This window comes from Macrobrachium nipponense, chromosome 33, assembly GCF_015104395.2.
Source record: "Macrobrachium nipponense isolate FS-2020 chromosome 33, ASM1510439v2, whole genome shotgun sequence".
Lineage (NCBI taxonomy): Eukaryota > Metazoa > Arthropoda > Malacostraca > Decapoda > Palaemonidae > Macrobrachium > Macrobrachium nipponense.
Window position 1 is genome coordinate 12574413 of NC_087219.1, and position 17565 is coordinate 12591977.

Here is a 17565-nt window from a genome sequence, read left to right on the forward strand (position 1 = left end):
GAAGCAGGAACTGAGGATCCGCCTCAGGTTCTGCTACAGGAAGGGCGAGGGCCACAGCTAAAAGGCACAAGAAGACCTGCAGAAGAATCATTCCAAAATTATCATTATACTTTTTCAAAAAATGTAATATGAAAATCAATTTTTTCAAGAGCAATTATGCTGAAAATATGATTTTAAGATTCTTTCCAAAATTATCATTTTTTGTTTTTAATAAGTGAGATATGAAAATCAATTTTTTCGAGAAGAATTATGCTGAAAATATGATTTTCAACAATGGATTTTTGCTGTTGATAGGGATTTCATAAAGGAGGAAAGATAATATGATGCTTTATCTCTTTTATCTTCAATATATAAGTTGTTGCATTATCACTTTGCCAAATGTCTAAGCTTTGTGAATTTTCGTATCATCCGTTAATTCTGAAATCTAATGGACTTTATTATATTTTCCAAATGTTATCATCTGTAATTTTATAATAACATAATGGCTGAGCTACAGTATTTTCACATAAACCAGTTCAAAAACATTATCAACGTTAACATAGCATATCGATTTACTTAAGTGATATTTCTGTATTACTTTTGCTTTAAAGGCGAAGATTAGGCAGTATCTAATTTTACACATACAGGTTTAAGTAGATACATTTCAGTTTATCTATCAATTGTCATGATAACAATGATTTACCTTCCCAACTTGTTCAAATAAAACTTCTTGTTGTGCAATGCGATATTACGATGATGAGCAGTCACTGTACATAATAATTATACTACTACTACTACTACTAGTAGTAGTAGTAGTAGTAGTATTAATTTCCCTCAAGCGGATGAGGACTTACCATACAACGCATGATGAATGTATATGTGGATTGTGTTCCTCTCGAGGTAACTGACGCTCGAATTCTCAGGACATCCAATATTTATACGGTGATTCGAACCTTGAAATAGAGGGAGGAGTGACCACGCCTCTCGCTCCTAATTGGTCTGTGATTTGTTGTACAAAGACTTGGGGCTTGGCCACGGGCTTCCTCTTCGCCATGGATATGGACTGGTCTAACGTTTGGCTTACCCTTGCACATACTCCTAAGTGCCAACGACAGCTGACGAATAGGTTTTTGGAGCGAACCTTGCCCTGAGGTCATCCCTTGGAACCCACGAATATAGCCTTTTCTCTCTCTCTCTCTCTCTCTCTCTCTCTCTCTCTCTCTCTCTCTCTCTCTCAGGAGAATTCTTTCCACAGAAGGGTTCTTCCCTCCAAAGGATTCCCACCTAGGAGGACGCCTTGCTCGACAGGATTCCTTATTTCAGAGGAATTCTTTCCACAGAAGGACTCTGCCTGCCAAAGGATTCACATCTAGAAGGATTTTTTTGTATAGAAGGATTCCTTTCCTCAGAAAGATTCTTCCCTCAATAGGATTCTCACCGAGAAGGATTTCTTGCATAGAAGGATTCCATTCCTCAGAAGGATTCTTTCCGCACAAGGATTCTTCCCTGAAGAGGATTCCCACCCCGAAGAATTTTTTGCCTAGCCGGATTCCATTCCTCAGAAGGATTCTTTCCACAAAAGGACCCTTCGCTCCATTGGATTCCCAACCAGAAGGATTTCTGCTGAGCAGGATTCTTTTCTAATGAAGATTCTTATTTTAGAAAGATTATTTCGTCAGTGGGATTCTTTCCCAATAAGAATTCTGTCACAAGAAGGATTCATTCTCCTGAAGGATATTTGCAAGGTCTTTTTACCCTACAAGATTCGTCATGAATAAAGTTCCTTGCGTAAGTACCTACTGAAAATGCAGTAGTCTTAACGATTTAGAATTTTTTTTATTCTGTCAAATCACATAACGGTTTATTTATTATTCTCAGATTATCAGAAGTAAATTAATTAAGAAATAATGTTTTGATATCCAAACTTATAATGAAATAAATTTCCAAATAAAATCTTTGGAGGTTTTGAAATGTCTCTTTCTATTCTTGCACATGGTGACAGAGGTGTCTTAACCCTCTGAATCCTACTAATACTTTAAAATTGACTTCAGCAATAAATAATTAAATTCTTTACTCATTCCTTGTTTCATAGTGGGTCACTCTAAGCTTATAAATAAATACGGTATCTTAGTGTGATGGTAATTGCTTCATAGCAAAGGAAGATAGAGGAAAGGAGAACGCATTTTCGAGAAGTTCGGCAGTAAGGAGGTTTTCGCGCCCGTGTTGGAGGCGCCTGTACCTGTTTCTCGCGGCTGTTCTGGAATCGTCGGGCGTGTTGTGGAGCGCAAAAACGCGCCAATGTGACATGAGAAATGCCGCGTTTTCTGATGAAATACCTCGTCTAGATTCATCTAGGGAGTCCTAGTAAACTCGGGAGTCTGTGACGTTCGCCGTAGGTTCCGCCCCCAGAGTGCCGTATAAATACGACGAACGAACTTTGGAGAGCAGTGATCGTCAGAAGGAAGAGATCGTAAAAGAGAGAGATCACCAGTTAATCACAGAGAGATATCCTCAGTAAGAGCCACAGATCAGATTATCAGTGAGAGATCAGCAGCAGTGATCGTCAGAGAGAGACTGGAGACGAAGGAACCGACGAAGTATCAATCAAAAGAAGAGTTGTTCGAGAGTTGGTGGGATATTGGTCTAGTCGTCTTCAGGAGTGGACGGCCGTGTTTTTTCGACGTCGAGCAGACTTCAGAGAAGAAAAGGTCCTGCTACAGGTTTTGGGGAGTTCCTGCCTTTCAAGTAGACTAGTTTCTGCAATACGGAGTCAAGAGACGACTGCAATTGCCGCTCTACATTTATGAAGCCAGCGCATCGAATTGCCAAATTGCCTAGCAAGTATTTGAATTGCCTCACTGTTCCCCCAGTTATGCAGTGTAAGATTCTATCTTTTTATGTAAATAGGAGATACAATTCTGCATTTACCTTTGTTAGTAAGCTTGTAAATAAACCTTTGTTGTGTTAGTGTTTCTTTCTATATTCGTATCCCCAGTTTCAACTGTTGGTATTGAAAAATATTTTTTTTTATTATTTCATATCGAACCTGAAGCGGACCTCACTCAGAGGCCGTAACATTGTGTCGACCCTTTCCACGATATTCGACACCGTAAACATTGTCTCTGAGATCTCAGAGGCCGTAACACTTAGCATATGAAAAATGCCGTTATTCCAAAATAAATTACACTATTTCGTGATCATTTTCTACTGTAATAAAGTATAGAAGTCATTTTTAATTAAATTTCATTTATTATTACACAAGATATTATTCATGAAAAATAACAAGATGGAACCTGACATTTCAAAGTAAAAAAAAGTTTTAATTTGTTGATTGCAAGACCATTAAATATAATTCATTGAAAGAATGTTAAATGGTTTTCAAATACAGTTAGCTGCCTTTACGTAGACCACGGTACAATGACTGACATCTTTTGGGAATTTAAAACTCAAATTAAAATCAGAAACAACTGAAATGATTCTCCCACATTGAAATGATTTTCTCAGAACCTTTCACACCATTTGAGGAAAACAACTCTTGGAAGTTGATATTTATTAATGTTTTAGCGGACAATCTTGATAACACAGGGTGAGAGTTCGTGTCCTCCCTCAGGCGAAGAAAGACTTCTTCCCCTAGGGAACAGGGCCGTTGGGCTTGTTGTCTCATTCCCCACCCCTGTCATGAGTCGCACGAAAGGAAGGTTCCAAGGGCATCGAGGTCAGCTTTCATGCGAGTCTTGCCCCTGGGTGAAATTGGATGGTCGAGACTCCTACTAAAAAAATAATCTTAAAGAATATCGCTTACACAGGGAGTAAGCCTACAAACTACTTTGTTTTTGTTGTTTTTCTTCTTGAGGGATTAGGAAAGAATTGAAAAGCCTAAAAAGATATGAACAAGTTGTTTCGCGTTGAGTTAAAGGTTCAGGAATTTTAGGATAGGATAATTATGATTTATTCATTTGAATGAAAATGTAAAAAATAAATAATGTGCATGTTGAACAGTAGAGACAAATTATTTCTAATAAAATACAGCGTATTTTATTTTAATTTTCGTTATTGAAAACAAGGCTCTATTTGACCGTAGATTTTATTACGTTTTAATTTAAGTTAGATTAAGAATATAATGTTTACAACTTATGCATGAGGAGAAAATCTTGCTTGCTCCCCTAGTATGCTGGAGGTCTGATCATTGTTTGAATAAGATCTCTGGAAAGTGAGACCATCTTCAACGGTCTGGTTCGAGCAACTGTATACAAGAAAGGAAAAGAATTCAAGGTTGAACTACGAAAGAGAAATAACAAAGGAAAAGTCAGCAAGATAAATGACAAAGTGAGATAGATTAGGCAAATAACAAATGAACTATGAAGCGAGACCAGAGGAGAGTTTTCTTTCGCTTGACGAGGTACAACGTCAACTAGCAGTTTACCTGACCTGAAGAATGCAGGTGAAACCTTTTTTGGCAATTACGGAGGCCTAAGTTCTCGTAGGTATTTATAAAGGTATAATAGAGGCACCCCAGAAGAGTCTTATCTTTATTATATTTTTGAAAACAAACAAAAAATAACGACTTTAGATAGGATTTTCTTTGAGTTTATACATTTGTCATTGTTTTATGTATTATTGTTTACAAGTTTTTGCATTTTTCTTTGGAAGTTATATCTTCTTTTGAGATATTTTTTAAACCTTCTTATTTTTTATTTTATTTATATATTTATCTATATATAGCATTTTCTATCTTTATTGGCGTAAGGTACATTTGATTTGGGGTCAACTCCATTTAGTTTATTCTTTATTTATGACTGTTTCATTCTCATAATTTGTAGTTCATTTATCCCCGTTTTTATTGATACTGGTTTATATAATAAATATAACAACCAATATAATAGCGAAACAAAGAAAATATACATACAGGTAACAAAATAGTTCTACAAAAGATATGAAATATAATAAAATCAGATATTTCATTCCATCTTTATAAAATGTTTAGCCAGAAGACACAAACGATCGATTGATTAAGTCTAAATTTTATGGCCTGACCACCACCAGGGGAAAAGAAAGGAAACACTAGTTTTATTTGAGTTTATGTATTCCATAAAAAAAATACAAAAAAAAAAAGGAAATTCAGCGTAATTACAGATGACCAAATCAATTCAGTCTTTCCCTAAAAATTCTCCGATCGGCGGATTCCATAACGATTCCAGGTGTCTATTTCCTCGGTAGCGGCTGTCTTAACAACTGGGTACGAGTAAGGGTATCCCAGCGGGTAGGCTGCTCCATAGCCGGAGTGAGGGATACCCATGACCATAAGCGAGTGGGTATCTGTGGCCGTATGCGAGGTGATGCCCATATGCTGGAGAAAGTAAATTGAATATGTTATTTAAAATTGACCGGCAGGGAAATATAGATAAACAAACACAGATATATATATATAAAGTAAAGTTTATATATATATATATATATATATATATATATATATATATATATATATATATATATATATATCCTTTGAGACTATTTATTGTGTAAAATGCTAAAGTACATCATTACTTTTTCTCCAGGGCAAATTAAAATCCATTATTAAGACGTCCTCAGGGATTCCGGAGGGATCTTTGGGCCACGTTCCGCCTGGGAGCTCTCTTACAATGTACCCCAAGGGACACCAGTGGGCACTGTCCTACAGAGTCAGTCTTCTCTACCTATGCTAAGAACCCAGAACTTAGAAGCGATGACCTACCTACTTTAACGTCATGGGACCTCCGAATGGGTTGACCTTTTAACCTTCGCTATATCACGGTAGGAATAGAGGTGGGAATCGCCGGCGTTGATGGAGTGGACGAAGGGGTTGAAGTAGTTCAGTTGAGTGGAGGAAGGAGAAACTGAGGATCCAGCCTCAGGTTTCTGCCTACAGGGAAGGGCGAGGGCCACAGCCAAGAGGCACAAGATACTGTAGAGGATTCATTCCAAATTTATCATTTTATTTTTGGTAATTCAAGACGTTTTCGAGAATCATATCCATTTTTATTATTTAAAATATGAGATTTGTGTTAAGGGAGAAGGAGTTTATAAAGGAGATAACATAGGAACGATATATTAACTTTATGTCTACATTATAGTGTTGCATTCAAACTTTGTCAGATTTTTCACCTATCATACCATTTGGAAAGGCATTTATGCCTCTGTCAATTCCCAGTATTGATATCTTTACGGTACTTTTTTGCGTAAAAGAAGTAAAATTTAGCAATGTGTAGTATTTTATTTGAGTAAGTTTATAGGTCTTCCAGCTTCATCAATCCAGTAATATGGTTAATAACTACTTCCTTTCCTAACTTATTTGCACAAGGCTTCTTGTACAGCAATCGGATATTAGTTAAATGAACAAGCTAACGATACTAATAGTAAAGTAGTAGTAGTAGTAAGGGTAGTAGTAGTAGAGTAGTAAGTAGTAGTACCCCTCAAGTGGATGAGGACTTACCATAGCACGCATGATGAATGTAATATGTGGATTGTGTTCCTCTCGAGGTAACTGACGCTCGAATTCCTCAGGACATCCAATATTTATACGGTGATTCGAACCTTGAAATAGAGGGAGGAGTGACCACGCCTCTCGCTCCTAATTGGTCTCGATTTGTAGTAAAAAGACTTGGGGCTTGGCCAGGGGCTTCCTCCTCGCCATGGATATGGATTGGTCTAACATTTGGCTTACCCTTGCACCTACTCCTAAGTGCCAACGACGGCTGGGGAATAGGTTTTTGGAGCGGACCTTGTCATGAGGTCATCCCTTGGAACTCCGGAGGAATGTTACACTTGGCCTCAACTTCTGAAAATTTTCTTACCCTTTTCATTGAGTTCTCTCTCTCTCTCTCAGAAGAAGAAGAAGAATTCTTTCCCACGAAAGGATTCTTCCCTCCAAAGGATTCCCACCCACCCGAAAAACGTCCTTGCTTAGTGCAGGATTCCTTATTTCAGAAGAATTCTTTCCATAGAAGGACTCGTCCTCCAAAGGATTCCAACCTAGAAGGATTTCTTTTCATAGAAGGATTACTTTTCTCAGAAGGATTCTTCCCTTTAAAGGATTCCCACTCAGAAGTATTTTTTGTATTGAAGGATTCCATTCCTCAGAAGGATTCTTTCCACAATAGATTTCTCCCTGCAGAGGATTCCTACCCCGAAAGATTTTTTGCTTCGCAAGATTCCATTCCTCAGAAAGATTCTTTCGCTCCATTGGATTCCCACCCAGAAGGATTTCTACGCAGGATTCTTTTCTAGTGGAGAGTCTTGCTTTAGAAGGATTATTTCATCAGTAGGATTCTTACCCAAGAAGAATTCTGTCACAAGAAAGGATTCTCTCTCAAGGAGGATTCATTCATTTTTTCCCCCCTGAAGGATATTTTGCAAGGTCTTTTTACCCTACAAGATTCGTCATGAATAAAGTTCCTTACATAAGTACCTGCTGAAAAGGCCACCTGGTCTTCACAATTTGAAATACGAGTTTTTTTTATTCTTTCAAATCACGAACGGTTTATTTATTATTCTCTCATATATCAAAAGGAAAATCTTTGAGAAGAGAAATAACGTTTTGATATCTAAACTTAAAATGATATAAATTTCCAAGTAAAATCTTTGGAGGCTTTGAAATATCTCTGTCTATTCTTGCACATGTGACATGTCTTAACCCTCTGAATCCTACTATTACCTTAAAATTCACTTCTGCAATAAATAATTAAATTAAATTTACTCATTCCTCGTTTCATAGTGCGTCAGTCTAAGCTTTAGAGACAACACGGTATCTTAGCATATAAAAATGCCGTTATTCCAAAATACATTCGCTATTTCGTGATAATTTTTCGAGGGTACTTAGTATGAGAGGTCATTTTTAATTAAATTTCATATAGTATTATTCAAGATCTTATTATTCATGAAAAAAAAAAAAACAAGATGAAACCTGAGACTTTAACGTAAAAAAAAGTTTAGGTTGTGATTACAGACACCGTTAACTATAATCATTGAAAGAATGTTAAATGTTTTTATATACAGTCAGCTGCCTCTGCGTAGACCACAGTACAATGACTGACACCTTTAGGGAATTTAAACTCAATTTAAAATCAGCAACAAGTGAAATAACTCTTCCACCTCGAAATGATTTTCTCAGAACCTTTCACACCATTTGAGGAAAACAACTCTTGGAAGTAGAGATTTATTAATGTTTTAGCGGACAATCTTGATTACCATAGGGTGAGAGTTCTTGTATCCTTCCTGAGGCGAAGAAAGACTTCTTCCCCTGGGAACAGGGCCGTTGGCTTTCTGTCTTATTCCCCCCACCCCCACCCCCCCCCCCCACCCCCCCCTGTGATACGACGTATGAAAGTAAGGTTCCAAGGGCATCGAGGTCAGCTTTCATGCGAGTCCCTGCCCTTGGAAGAAAAAATTGGATGCAGACTCGTACTAAAAAATAATCTTAAAGAATTTTCGCTTACTCGGGGAGTAAGTACAGACTACTTTGTTGTTGTCGTTTTTCTTGTTGGGTTAGGAAAGGTCTCTTGAAAGACTAAAAAGTTGTGAAAAAGGTGTTTCGCGTTGAGTTAAAGGTTCAGGAATTTTAGGATAGGACATTTATGATTTATTTATTTAGAAATGAAATTTCAAGAAATAAATAATGTACATGTTAAACAGTACAGACAAATTATTTCTAATAAAATAGTGTATTTTATTTTAATTTTCGTTGGTGAAAAAAGGCTCTATTTAAACCTAGATTTTAGCACGTTTTAATTTACGTTCAGTTAGGAATATAATGTTTACAACTTATGCATGAGGGGAAAATCTTGCACGCAAAAACCCGAGTAAGCTGGAGTCTGGTCAAGCCTTGTTTCAATAAAATTTCTGGAAAGTGAGACCATCTTCAACGATCTGGTTCGAGCATCTGTATAAGGAAAAGGAAATGAAGAATTCAAGATTAAATTACGAAAGAGAAATAAAGGAAAAGTCAGCAAGATGTATGACAAAGTGAGATAGATTAGGGAAAAAAAAGAACTATGAAGCGAGACCAGAGGAAAGTTTTCTTTCGCTTGACGAGGTACAACGTCAATTAGCAGTTACCTGACCTGAAGAATGCAGGTACAACCTTTTTTGGCAATTACGGAAGTCTAAGTTCTCGTCAGGTTTATAAAGGTTTGACAGGCAGCCCAGAAGTGTCTTATTTTTACTATAATTTTTAAAACGAAAAAAAAAAAAATAACTACTTTAGATGTGATTTTCTTTGAGGTTTTAGATTTACTTTTGTTTTATGTATTATCTTTTACAAGTTTTTGTATTTTTCTTTGGAGGTTACATCTTCTTTTGAGATTTTTTTATCCTTATATTTTTCATTTTCTATTTTTTTTTTTTTTTTTTTGCCTTTTTTATTTTCGATTGGTGTAAAGTACATTTGATTTGGGGTCAACTCCATTTAGTTTATTCTTTATTTGTCACTATTCCATTCTTCCTCATACTTTGTAGTTCATTTACCCCCGTTTTTATTGATACTGGTTTATGAAATATATATAACAAACCAATTATAATATCGAAAATAAAGAAAATAGGCATACAGGTAACAAATAGTTCTTTAGAAATAAAAAATATTAATAAAATCATATATTTCATACCATCTTTTATAAATATTTATCGAAAACACAAATGATCGATTGGTTAAGTCCAAATTTTTATGACCTGACCACCACCAGGGGAAAAGAAATGACACTACAATAGTTTCATTTGAGTAAGTTTATGTATTTCATAAAAAAAATAAAATAAACACAAAATAGTAATTCAGAAATTCGGAGTAATTACAGATGACCTGATCAATTCAGTATTCCCCTAAAAATTCTCCGATCGGCGGATTCCATAAACGATTCCAGGTGTCTATTCATCGGTAGCAGCTGTCTTAACAACTGGGTACGAGTAAGGGTATCCCAGGGGTAGGCTGCTCCATAGCGGAGTGAGGGATACCCATGGCCATAAGCGAGTGGGTATCTGTGGCCGTATGCGAGGTGATGCCCATATGCTGGAGAAAGTAGATTGAATATGTTATTTAAAATTGACCGGCAGGGAAATATAGATAAACACACAGATATATATATATATATATATATATATATATATATATATATATATATATATATATAGGTATTATAATATATATATATATATATATATATATATATATATATATATATATATAGATATATATAATATATATATATATATATATCCTTTGAGACTATATTAGTGAAAAATGCTAAAATACATCATTACTTATCCGAGGGCAAATCAAAATCTTTATTAGGACGTCCTCAGGGGATTCCGGAGGGATCTTAGGGCCACGTTCTGCTGGGAGCTCTCTTACAATGTACCCCAAGGGACACCAGTGGGCACTGTCCTACAGAGTCAGTCTTCTCCTGACCTATGCTGAGAACCCAGAGAACTTACAAGCGATGAACTACCTACTTTAGCGTCATGGGAATCCAATAGGGGTTGACCTTTAACCTCGTTATACTCACGGTAGGAATAGAGGTGGGAATCGCCGGCGTTGATGGAGTGGACGAAGGGGTTGAAGTAGTTCAGGGAGTGAGGAAGGAGGAACTGAGGATCCGCCTCGGGTTCTGCTACAGGAAGGGCGAGGGCCACAGCCAAGAGGCACAAGAATACCTGTAGAGGATTCATTCCAATTTATCATTTTATTTTTGGTAATTCAAGACGTTTTCGAGAATCATATCAGATTTTAATATTTTTAAATTTAGTTTTTGTGTTAAGGGAAAAGGAGTTTATATAGGAGATAACATAGGAACGATGTATTAACTTTTGTCTACATTATGGTGTTGCATCCATAACTTTTGTCCGATTTTTCACCAATCATAGCATTTGGAAAGGCATTTATGCCTCTGTCAATTTCCAGTATTGATGTCTTTGCGGTAATAGTTCTATTTAAGTAGGTTTAAGTCTTCCAGCTTCATCAATCCAGTAATATGGTAACTACTTCCTTTCCTAACTCATTTGCTAAGGCTTCTTGTACAGCAATCCGATATTAGTAAAATGAGCAGCTACCTAATCAATAGTAGTAGTAGTAGTTAGTAATTTAGTAGTATCCGTCAAGTGGATGAGGACTTACCATAGCACGCATGATGAATGTATATGTGGATTGTGTTCCTCTCGAGGTAACTGACGCTCGAATTCTCAGGACATCCAATATTTATACGGTGATTCGAACCTTGAAATAGAGGGAGGAGTGACCACGCCTCTCGCTCGTAATTGGTCTTTGATTTATAGTACAAAGACTTGGGGTCTGGCCAGGGGCTTCCTCTTCGCCATGGATATGGACTGGTCTAACGTTTGGCTTACCCTTGCGCATCCCCCAAGTGCCAACGACGGCTGGGGAATAGGTTTTTGGAGCGGACCTTGTCATGAGGTCATCCTTCAGAACCCAGGAATGTTACACTTGGCCTCAACCTCTGAAAATTCTTACCCTTTTCATTGAGCTCTCTCTCTCTCTCTCTATCAGAAGAATTCTTCCCACGAAGGGTTCTTCCGTTCAAAAGATTCCCCCACCCGCAAGGGCGTCTTGCTTAGCAGGATTCCTTATTTCAGAAGAATTTTTACCACAGAAGGATTCACACCCAGAAAGACTTCTTCTTAAGCAGGATTCCTTATTTCAGAAGAACTTTTTATTTACAGAAGGATTCACACCCAGAAGGGACTTCTTAGCAGGATTCCTTATTTCAGAAGAATTATTTCCACAGAAGGACTCTTCCCCTCAAAGATTCCCACCTAGAAAAGTTTTTTGATTTTTTTGCATAGAAGGATTCCTTTTCTCAAAAGGATTCCTCCCTACAAAGGATCATTCCCACTTAGAAGTATTTTTTGTATTGAAGGATTCCATTCCTCAGAAGGATTCTTTTCACAATAGATTTCTTCCCTGCAGAGGATTCCTACCCCGAAGGACTTTTTGCTTAGCAAGATTCCATTTCCTCAGAAGATTCTTCCACAAAAGGACCTTCGCTCCATTGGATTCCCACCCAGAAGGATTTCTGCTGAGCATGATTCTTTTCTAATGAAAATTCTTACTTTAGAAAGATTATTTCGTCAGTGGGATTCTTTTCCCAATAAGAATTCTGTCACAAGAAGGATTCTTTCTCAACAAGGATTCGTTCCCCTGAAGGAAATTTGCAAAGTCTTTTTACCCTACAAGACTCGTCATGCATAAAGTTCCTTACGTAAGTACTTACTGAAAATGCAGTGGTCTTTACCGTTGTAAATACTTTTTTTTTAATTCTGTCAAATCACAAACGGTTTATTTATTATTCTCTGACATATAACAATAAATTCAAGGAGAAATAATGTTTTGATATCCAAAATTACAATGAAATAAATTTCCGAGTAAGATCTTTGGAAGCTTTGAAATATCTGTTTATTCTTGCACATGGCGAATAGAAGTCTTAACCCTCTGAATCCCTCTGTTACCTTAAAATTGACTTCTGCAATAAATAATTAAATTCTTTACTCATTCCTTGTTTCATAGTGCGTCAATCAAAGCTTATAAGAAAACACGGTATCTTAGCATATGAAAAATGCCTTTATTCCAAAAATAAATTTCGCTATTTCGTGATCATTTTCTTATGTTATAAAGTATGTTAAATCACTTTTAATTAAAATTTCATATAGTATTATTCAAGATCTTATTATTCATGAAAAAACCACAAGATGAAACCTGACACTTCAAAGTAAAAAAAAAAATATTTGAACTTGTTGATTGCAAGACCATCAACTATAATTCATGGGAAGAATGTTAAATTGTTTTCAGGTATAGTCAGCTGCCTCTGCATAGACTACACAATGACTGACACCTTTAGAGAATTTAAAACTCAAATTAAAATCAGCAACGAGTGAAATAACTCTTCCACCTCGAAATGATTTTCTCAGAACCTTTCACACCATTTGAGGAAAACAACTCTTGGAAGTAGATATTTATTAATGTTTCCATGGACAATCTTGATACCACAGGGTGACAGTTCGTGTTCTCCCTCAGGCGAAGGAAGACTTCTTCCCCTGGGGAACAGGGCCGTTAGGCTTCCTGTCTCATTCCCCCCTGTGTTAAGGCGCATGGAAGGAAGGTTCCAAAGGCATCGAGATCAGCTTTCATGCGAGTCTTGCCCCTGGGTGAAATTGGATGGTCGAGACTACTACTAAAATAAAATTACTTTGAATAATTTTCGCTTACTCGGGGAGTAAGCCTACAAACTACTTTGGTTTTTGTTATCGTTTTTCTTGTTGGGGGACTAGGAAAGGTCTATTGAAAAGACTAAAAAGTTCTGAAAAAGGTGTTTCGCGTTGAGTTAAAGGTTCAGGAATTTTAGGATAGGATATTTATGCTTTATTTATTAGAATGAAAATGTAAAAAATAAATAGTGTGCATGTTAAACAGTAGAGACAAATTATTGCTAATAAAATACAGTGTATTTTATTTTAATTTTCGTTGGTGAAAAAAAGGCTCTATTTAACCATAGATTTTAGCACTTTTTAATTTACGTTCAGTCAGGAATATAATGTTTACAACTTATGCATGATGGGAAAATCTTGCACGCAACCCGAGTAAGCTGGAGGTCTGGTCAACCTTGTTTCAATAAAATTTCTGGAAATGAGACCATCCTCAACGATCTGGTTCGAGCAACTATATACAGAAAAGGAAATGAAGAATTCAAGATTGAATTACGAAAGAGAAATAAAGGAAAAGTCAGCAAGATAAATGACAAAGTGAGATAGATTAGGCAAATAACAAATGAACTATGAAGCGAGACCAGAGGAAAGTTTTCTTTCGCTTGACGAGGTAAAATGTCAACTAGCAGTTTACCTGACCTGAAGAATCCAGGTCAAACCTTTTTTGGCAATTACGGAAGCCTAAGTTCTCGTAGGTATTTATAAAGGTTTGACAGGCAGCCCAGAAGTGTCGTATCTTTACTATAATTTTCAAGAAGAAAAAAAATAACAACTTTAGATGTGATTTTCTTTGAGGTTTTAGATTTACCATTGCTTTATGTATTATCCTTGACAAGTTTTTGCATTTTTCTTTGGAGGTTATATCTTCTTTTGAGATATTTTTTATCCTTATATTTTTCATTTTCTATTTTTTTGTTTTATTTTTGCCTTTTTTATTTTCATTGGTGTAAAGTACATTTTATTTGGGGTCAACTCCATTTAGTTTATTCTTTATTTGTCACTATTCCATTCTCTCATACTTTGTAGTTCATTTACCTCCGTTTTTATTGATACTGGTTTATGAAATATATATAACAACCAATATAATAGCGAAATAAAGAAAATAGGCATACAGGTAACAAAATAGTTCTTTAAGAAATATGAAATAGTAATAAAATCATATATTTCATACCATCTTTATAAAATATTTATCCAGAAAACACAAATGATCGATTGGTTAAGTCTAAATTTTATGACCTGACCACCACCAGGGGAAAAGAAATGACACGGCAATAGTTTCATTTGAGTAAGTTTATGTATTTCATAAAAAAAATAAAATAAACAAAAAATAGTAATTCAGAAATTCGGAGTAATTACAGATGACCTGATCAATTCAGTATTCCCCTAAGAATGCTCTGATCGGTGGATTCCATAACGATTCCAGGTGTCTATTCATCGATAGCAGCTGTCTTAACAACTGGGTACGAGCATGGCCACCGAGAGCTCGGTGGCCATGGTACGAGTAAGGGTATCCCAGGGGGTAGGCTGCTCCATAGCCGGTAGTAAGGGGATACCCATGACCATAAGCGAGTGGGTATCTGTGGCCGTATGCGAGGTGATGCCCATATGCTGGAGAAAGTAGATTGAATATGTTATTTAAAATTGACCTGCAGGGAAATATTAATAAACACACAGACTATATTAGTGTAAAATCCTAAGGTACATCATTACTTTTTCGAGGGCAAATCAAAATCAGTATTAAGACGTCCTCAGGGGATTCCGGAGGGATCTTAGGGCCACGTTCTGCCTGGGAGCTCTCTTGCAATGTACCCCAAGGGACACCAGTGGGCACTGTCCTACAGAGTCGGTCTTCTCCTGACCTATGCTAAGAACCCAGAACTTACAAGCGATGAACTACCTACTTTAATTCATTCATGAGAATCCAAACGGGTTAACTTTTGACCTTGCTATACTCACGGTAGGAATAGAGGTGGGAATCGCCGGCGTTGATGGAGTGGACGAAAGGGTTGAAGTAGTTCAGGGAGTGAGGAAGGAGGAACTGAGGATCCGCCTCGGGTTCTGCTACAGGAAGGGCGAGGGCCACAGCCAAAAGGCACAAGAATACCTGTAGAGGATTCATTCCAAAATTATCATTTATTTTTGGTAATTCAAGACGTTTTCGAGAATCATATCAGATTTTATTATTTTTAAATTTAATTTTGTGTTAAGGGAGAAGGAGTTTATATAGGAGATAACATAGGAACGATGTATTAACTTTTATGTCTACATTATGGTGTTGCATTCAAAACTTTGTCAGATTTTTCACCTATCATACCATTTGGAAAGGCATTTATGCCTATGTCAATTTCCAGTATTGATATCTTTGCGGTATTTTTGCGTAAAAGAAGTAAAATTTAGCAATATGTAGTTTTATTTGAGTAAGTTTATAGGTCTTCCAGCTTCATCAATCCAGTAATATGGTAATAACTACTTCCTTTCCTAACTTATTTTCATAAGGCTTCTTGTACAGCAATCGGATATTAGTTAAATGAACAGCTACTATACTAATAGTAGTAGTAGTAGTAGTACCCCTCAAGTGGATGAGGACTTACCATACAACGCATGATGAATGTATATGTGGATTGTGTTCCTCTCGAGGTAACTGACGCTCGAATTCTCAGGACATCCAATATTTATACGGTGATTCGAACCTTGAAATAGAGGGAGGAGTGACCACGCCTCTCGCTCCTAATTGGTCTCGATTTGTAGTACGAAGACTTATGGCCTGGCCAGGGGCTTCCTCTTCGCCATGGATATGGATTGGTCTATCTTTTAGCTTACCCTTGCACATACCCCTAAGTGCCAACGACGGCTGGGGAATAGGTTTTTAGAACGGACCTTGTCATGAGGTCATCCCTCAGAACCCAGGAATGTTACACTTGGCCTCAACCTCTGAAAATTCTTACCCTTTTCATTGAGTTTCTCTCTCTCTCTCTCTCTCTCTCTCTCTCTCTCTCTCTCTCTCTCTCTCTCAGAAGAAGAAAAATTCTTTTCACAGAAGGGTTCTTCCCTCCAAAGGATTCCCACCCCGAAAGACGTCTTGCTTAGCAGGATTCCTTATTTTAGAAGAATTCTTTCCATAGAAGGATTCCCACTCCGAAGGACGTCTTGCTTAGCAGGTTTCCTTATTTCAGAATTATTCTTTCCACAAAAGGACTCGTCCCTCCAAAGGATTCCAACCTAGAAGGATCTCTTTGCATAAGGATTATTTTTCTCAGAAGGATTCCTCCCTTTAAAGGATTCCCACTCAGAAGTATTTTTTTGTATTGAAGGATTCCATTCCTCAGAAGGATTCTTTCCACAATAGATTTCCTCCCTGCAGAGGATTCCTACCCCGAAGGATTTTTTGCTTAGCAAGATTCTATTCCTCAGAAAGATTCTTTCCACAAAAGGACCCTTCGCTCCATTGGATTCCCACCCAGAAGGATTTCTGCTGGGCAGGATTCTTTTCTAATGGAGACTCTCGCTTTAGAAGGATTATTTCATCAGTAGGATTCTTACCAAAGAAGAATTCTGTCACAAGAAGGATTCTTTCTCAAGGAGGATTTATTCCTCTGAAGGATATTTGTAAGATCTTTGAACCCTACAAGATTCGTCAAGCATAAAGTTCCCTGCATAAGTACTTACTGAAAATGCAGTGGTCTTAACGATTTAGAATGTTTTTTATTCTGTCAAATCATGTAACGGTTTATGTTATTATTCTCTCATATATCAAAAGTAAATTTAATGGGAAATAATCTTTTGATACCAAAGCTACAATCAAATAAATTTCCGAGTAAGATCTTTGGAAGCTTTGAAATATCTTTGTTTATTCTTGCACCAGGTGACAGAGGTGTCTTAACCCTTTGAATCCTACTATTACCTTAAAATTTACTTCTTCAATAAATAATTAATTTCTTTACTTATTCCTTGTTTCAGTGCGTCAATCTAAGCTTATAAGACAACACGGTATCTTAGCATATGAAAAATGTGGTTATTCCAAAATAATTTCGCTATTTCGTGATAATTTTCAAAGGTAATAAAGTATGTGAAATCACTTTTAATTAAATTTCATATATTATTATTATTTAAGATTTTATTCATGAAAAAAAGAAAAAAAAAAGATTAAACCTGACACTTCAACGTAAAAAAGGTTTTAATTTGTTGATTGTAGGAACATTAACTATAATTCATTGAAAGAATGTAAATTGTTTTCATATACAGTCACCTGCTTCTGCGTAGACTCCACAATGACTGACATCTTTTGGGAATTTAAAACTCAATTTAAAATCAGCAACAAGTGAAATAACTCTTCCACCTCGAAATGAT

At 36.5% G+C, this 17565-nt stretch overlaps 1 protein-coding gene and 1 long non-coding RNA gene across 2 annotated transcripts; both read right to left on the reverse strand.

The window, feature by feature from the left end:
* Positions 1 to 9974: 9974 nt before the first annotated feature.
* LOC135202687 (uncharacterized) lies at positions 9975 to 11160 on the reverse strand. Its single transcript, XR_010311787.1, has 3 exons — positions 11117 to 11160; positions 10509 to 10656; positions 9975 to 10012 (listed from the first exon to the last, which is right to left on the reverse strand). It is a non-coding gene; the product is annotated as an uncharacterized LOC135202687 (long non-coding RNA).
* Positions 11161 to 14590: 3430 nt separating this feature from the next.
* Positions 14591 to 15848, reverse strand: LOC135202769 (uncharacterized). Its single transcript, XM_064232232.1, has 3 exons — positions 15810 to 15848; positions 15175 to 15322; positions 14591 to 14826 (listed from the first exon to the last, which is right to left on the reverse strand). Exons 1-3 carry the CDS (start codon positions 15819 to 15821, stop codon positions 14591 to 14593), a joined length of 396 nt encoding a protein of 131 aa, XP_064088302.1. The 5' UTR covers positions 15822 to 15848.
* Positions 15849 to 17565: the final 1717 nt, after the last annotated feature.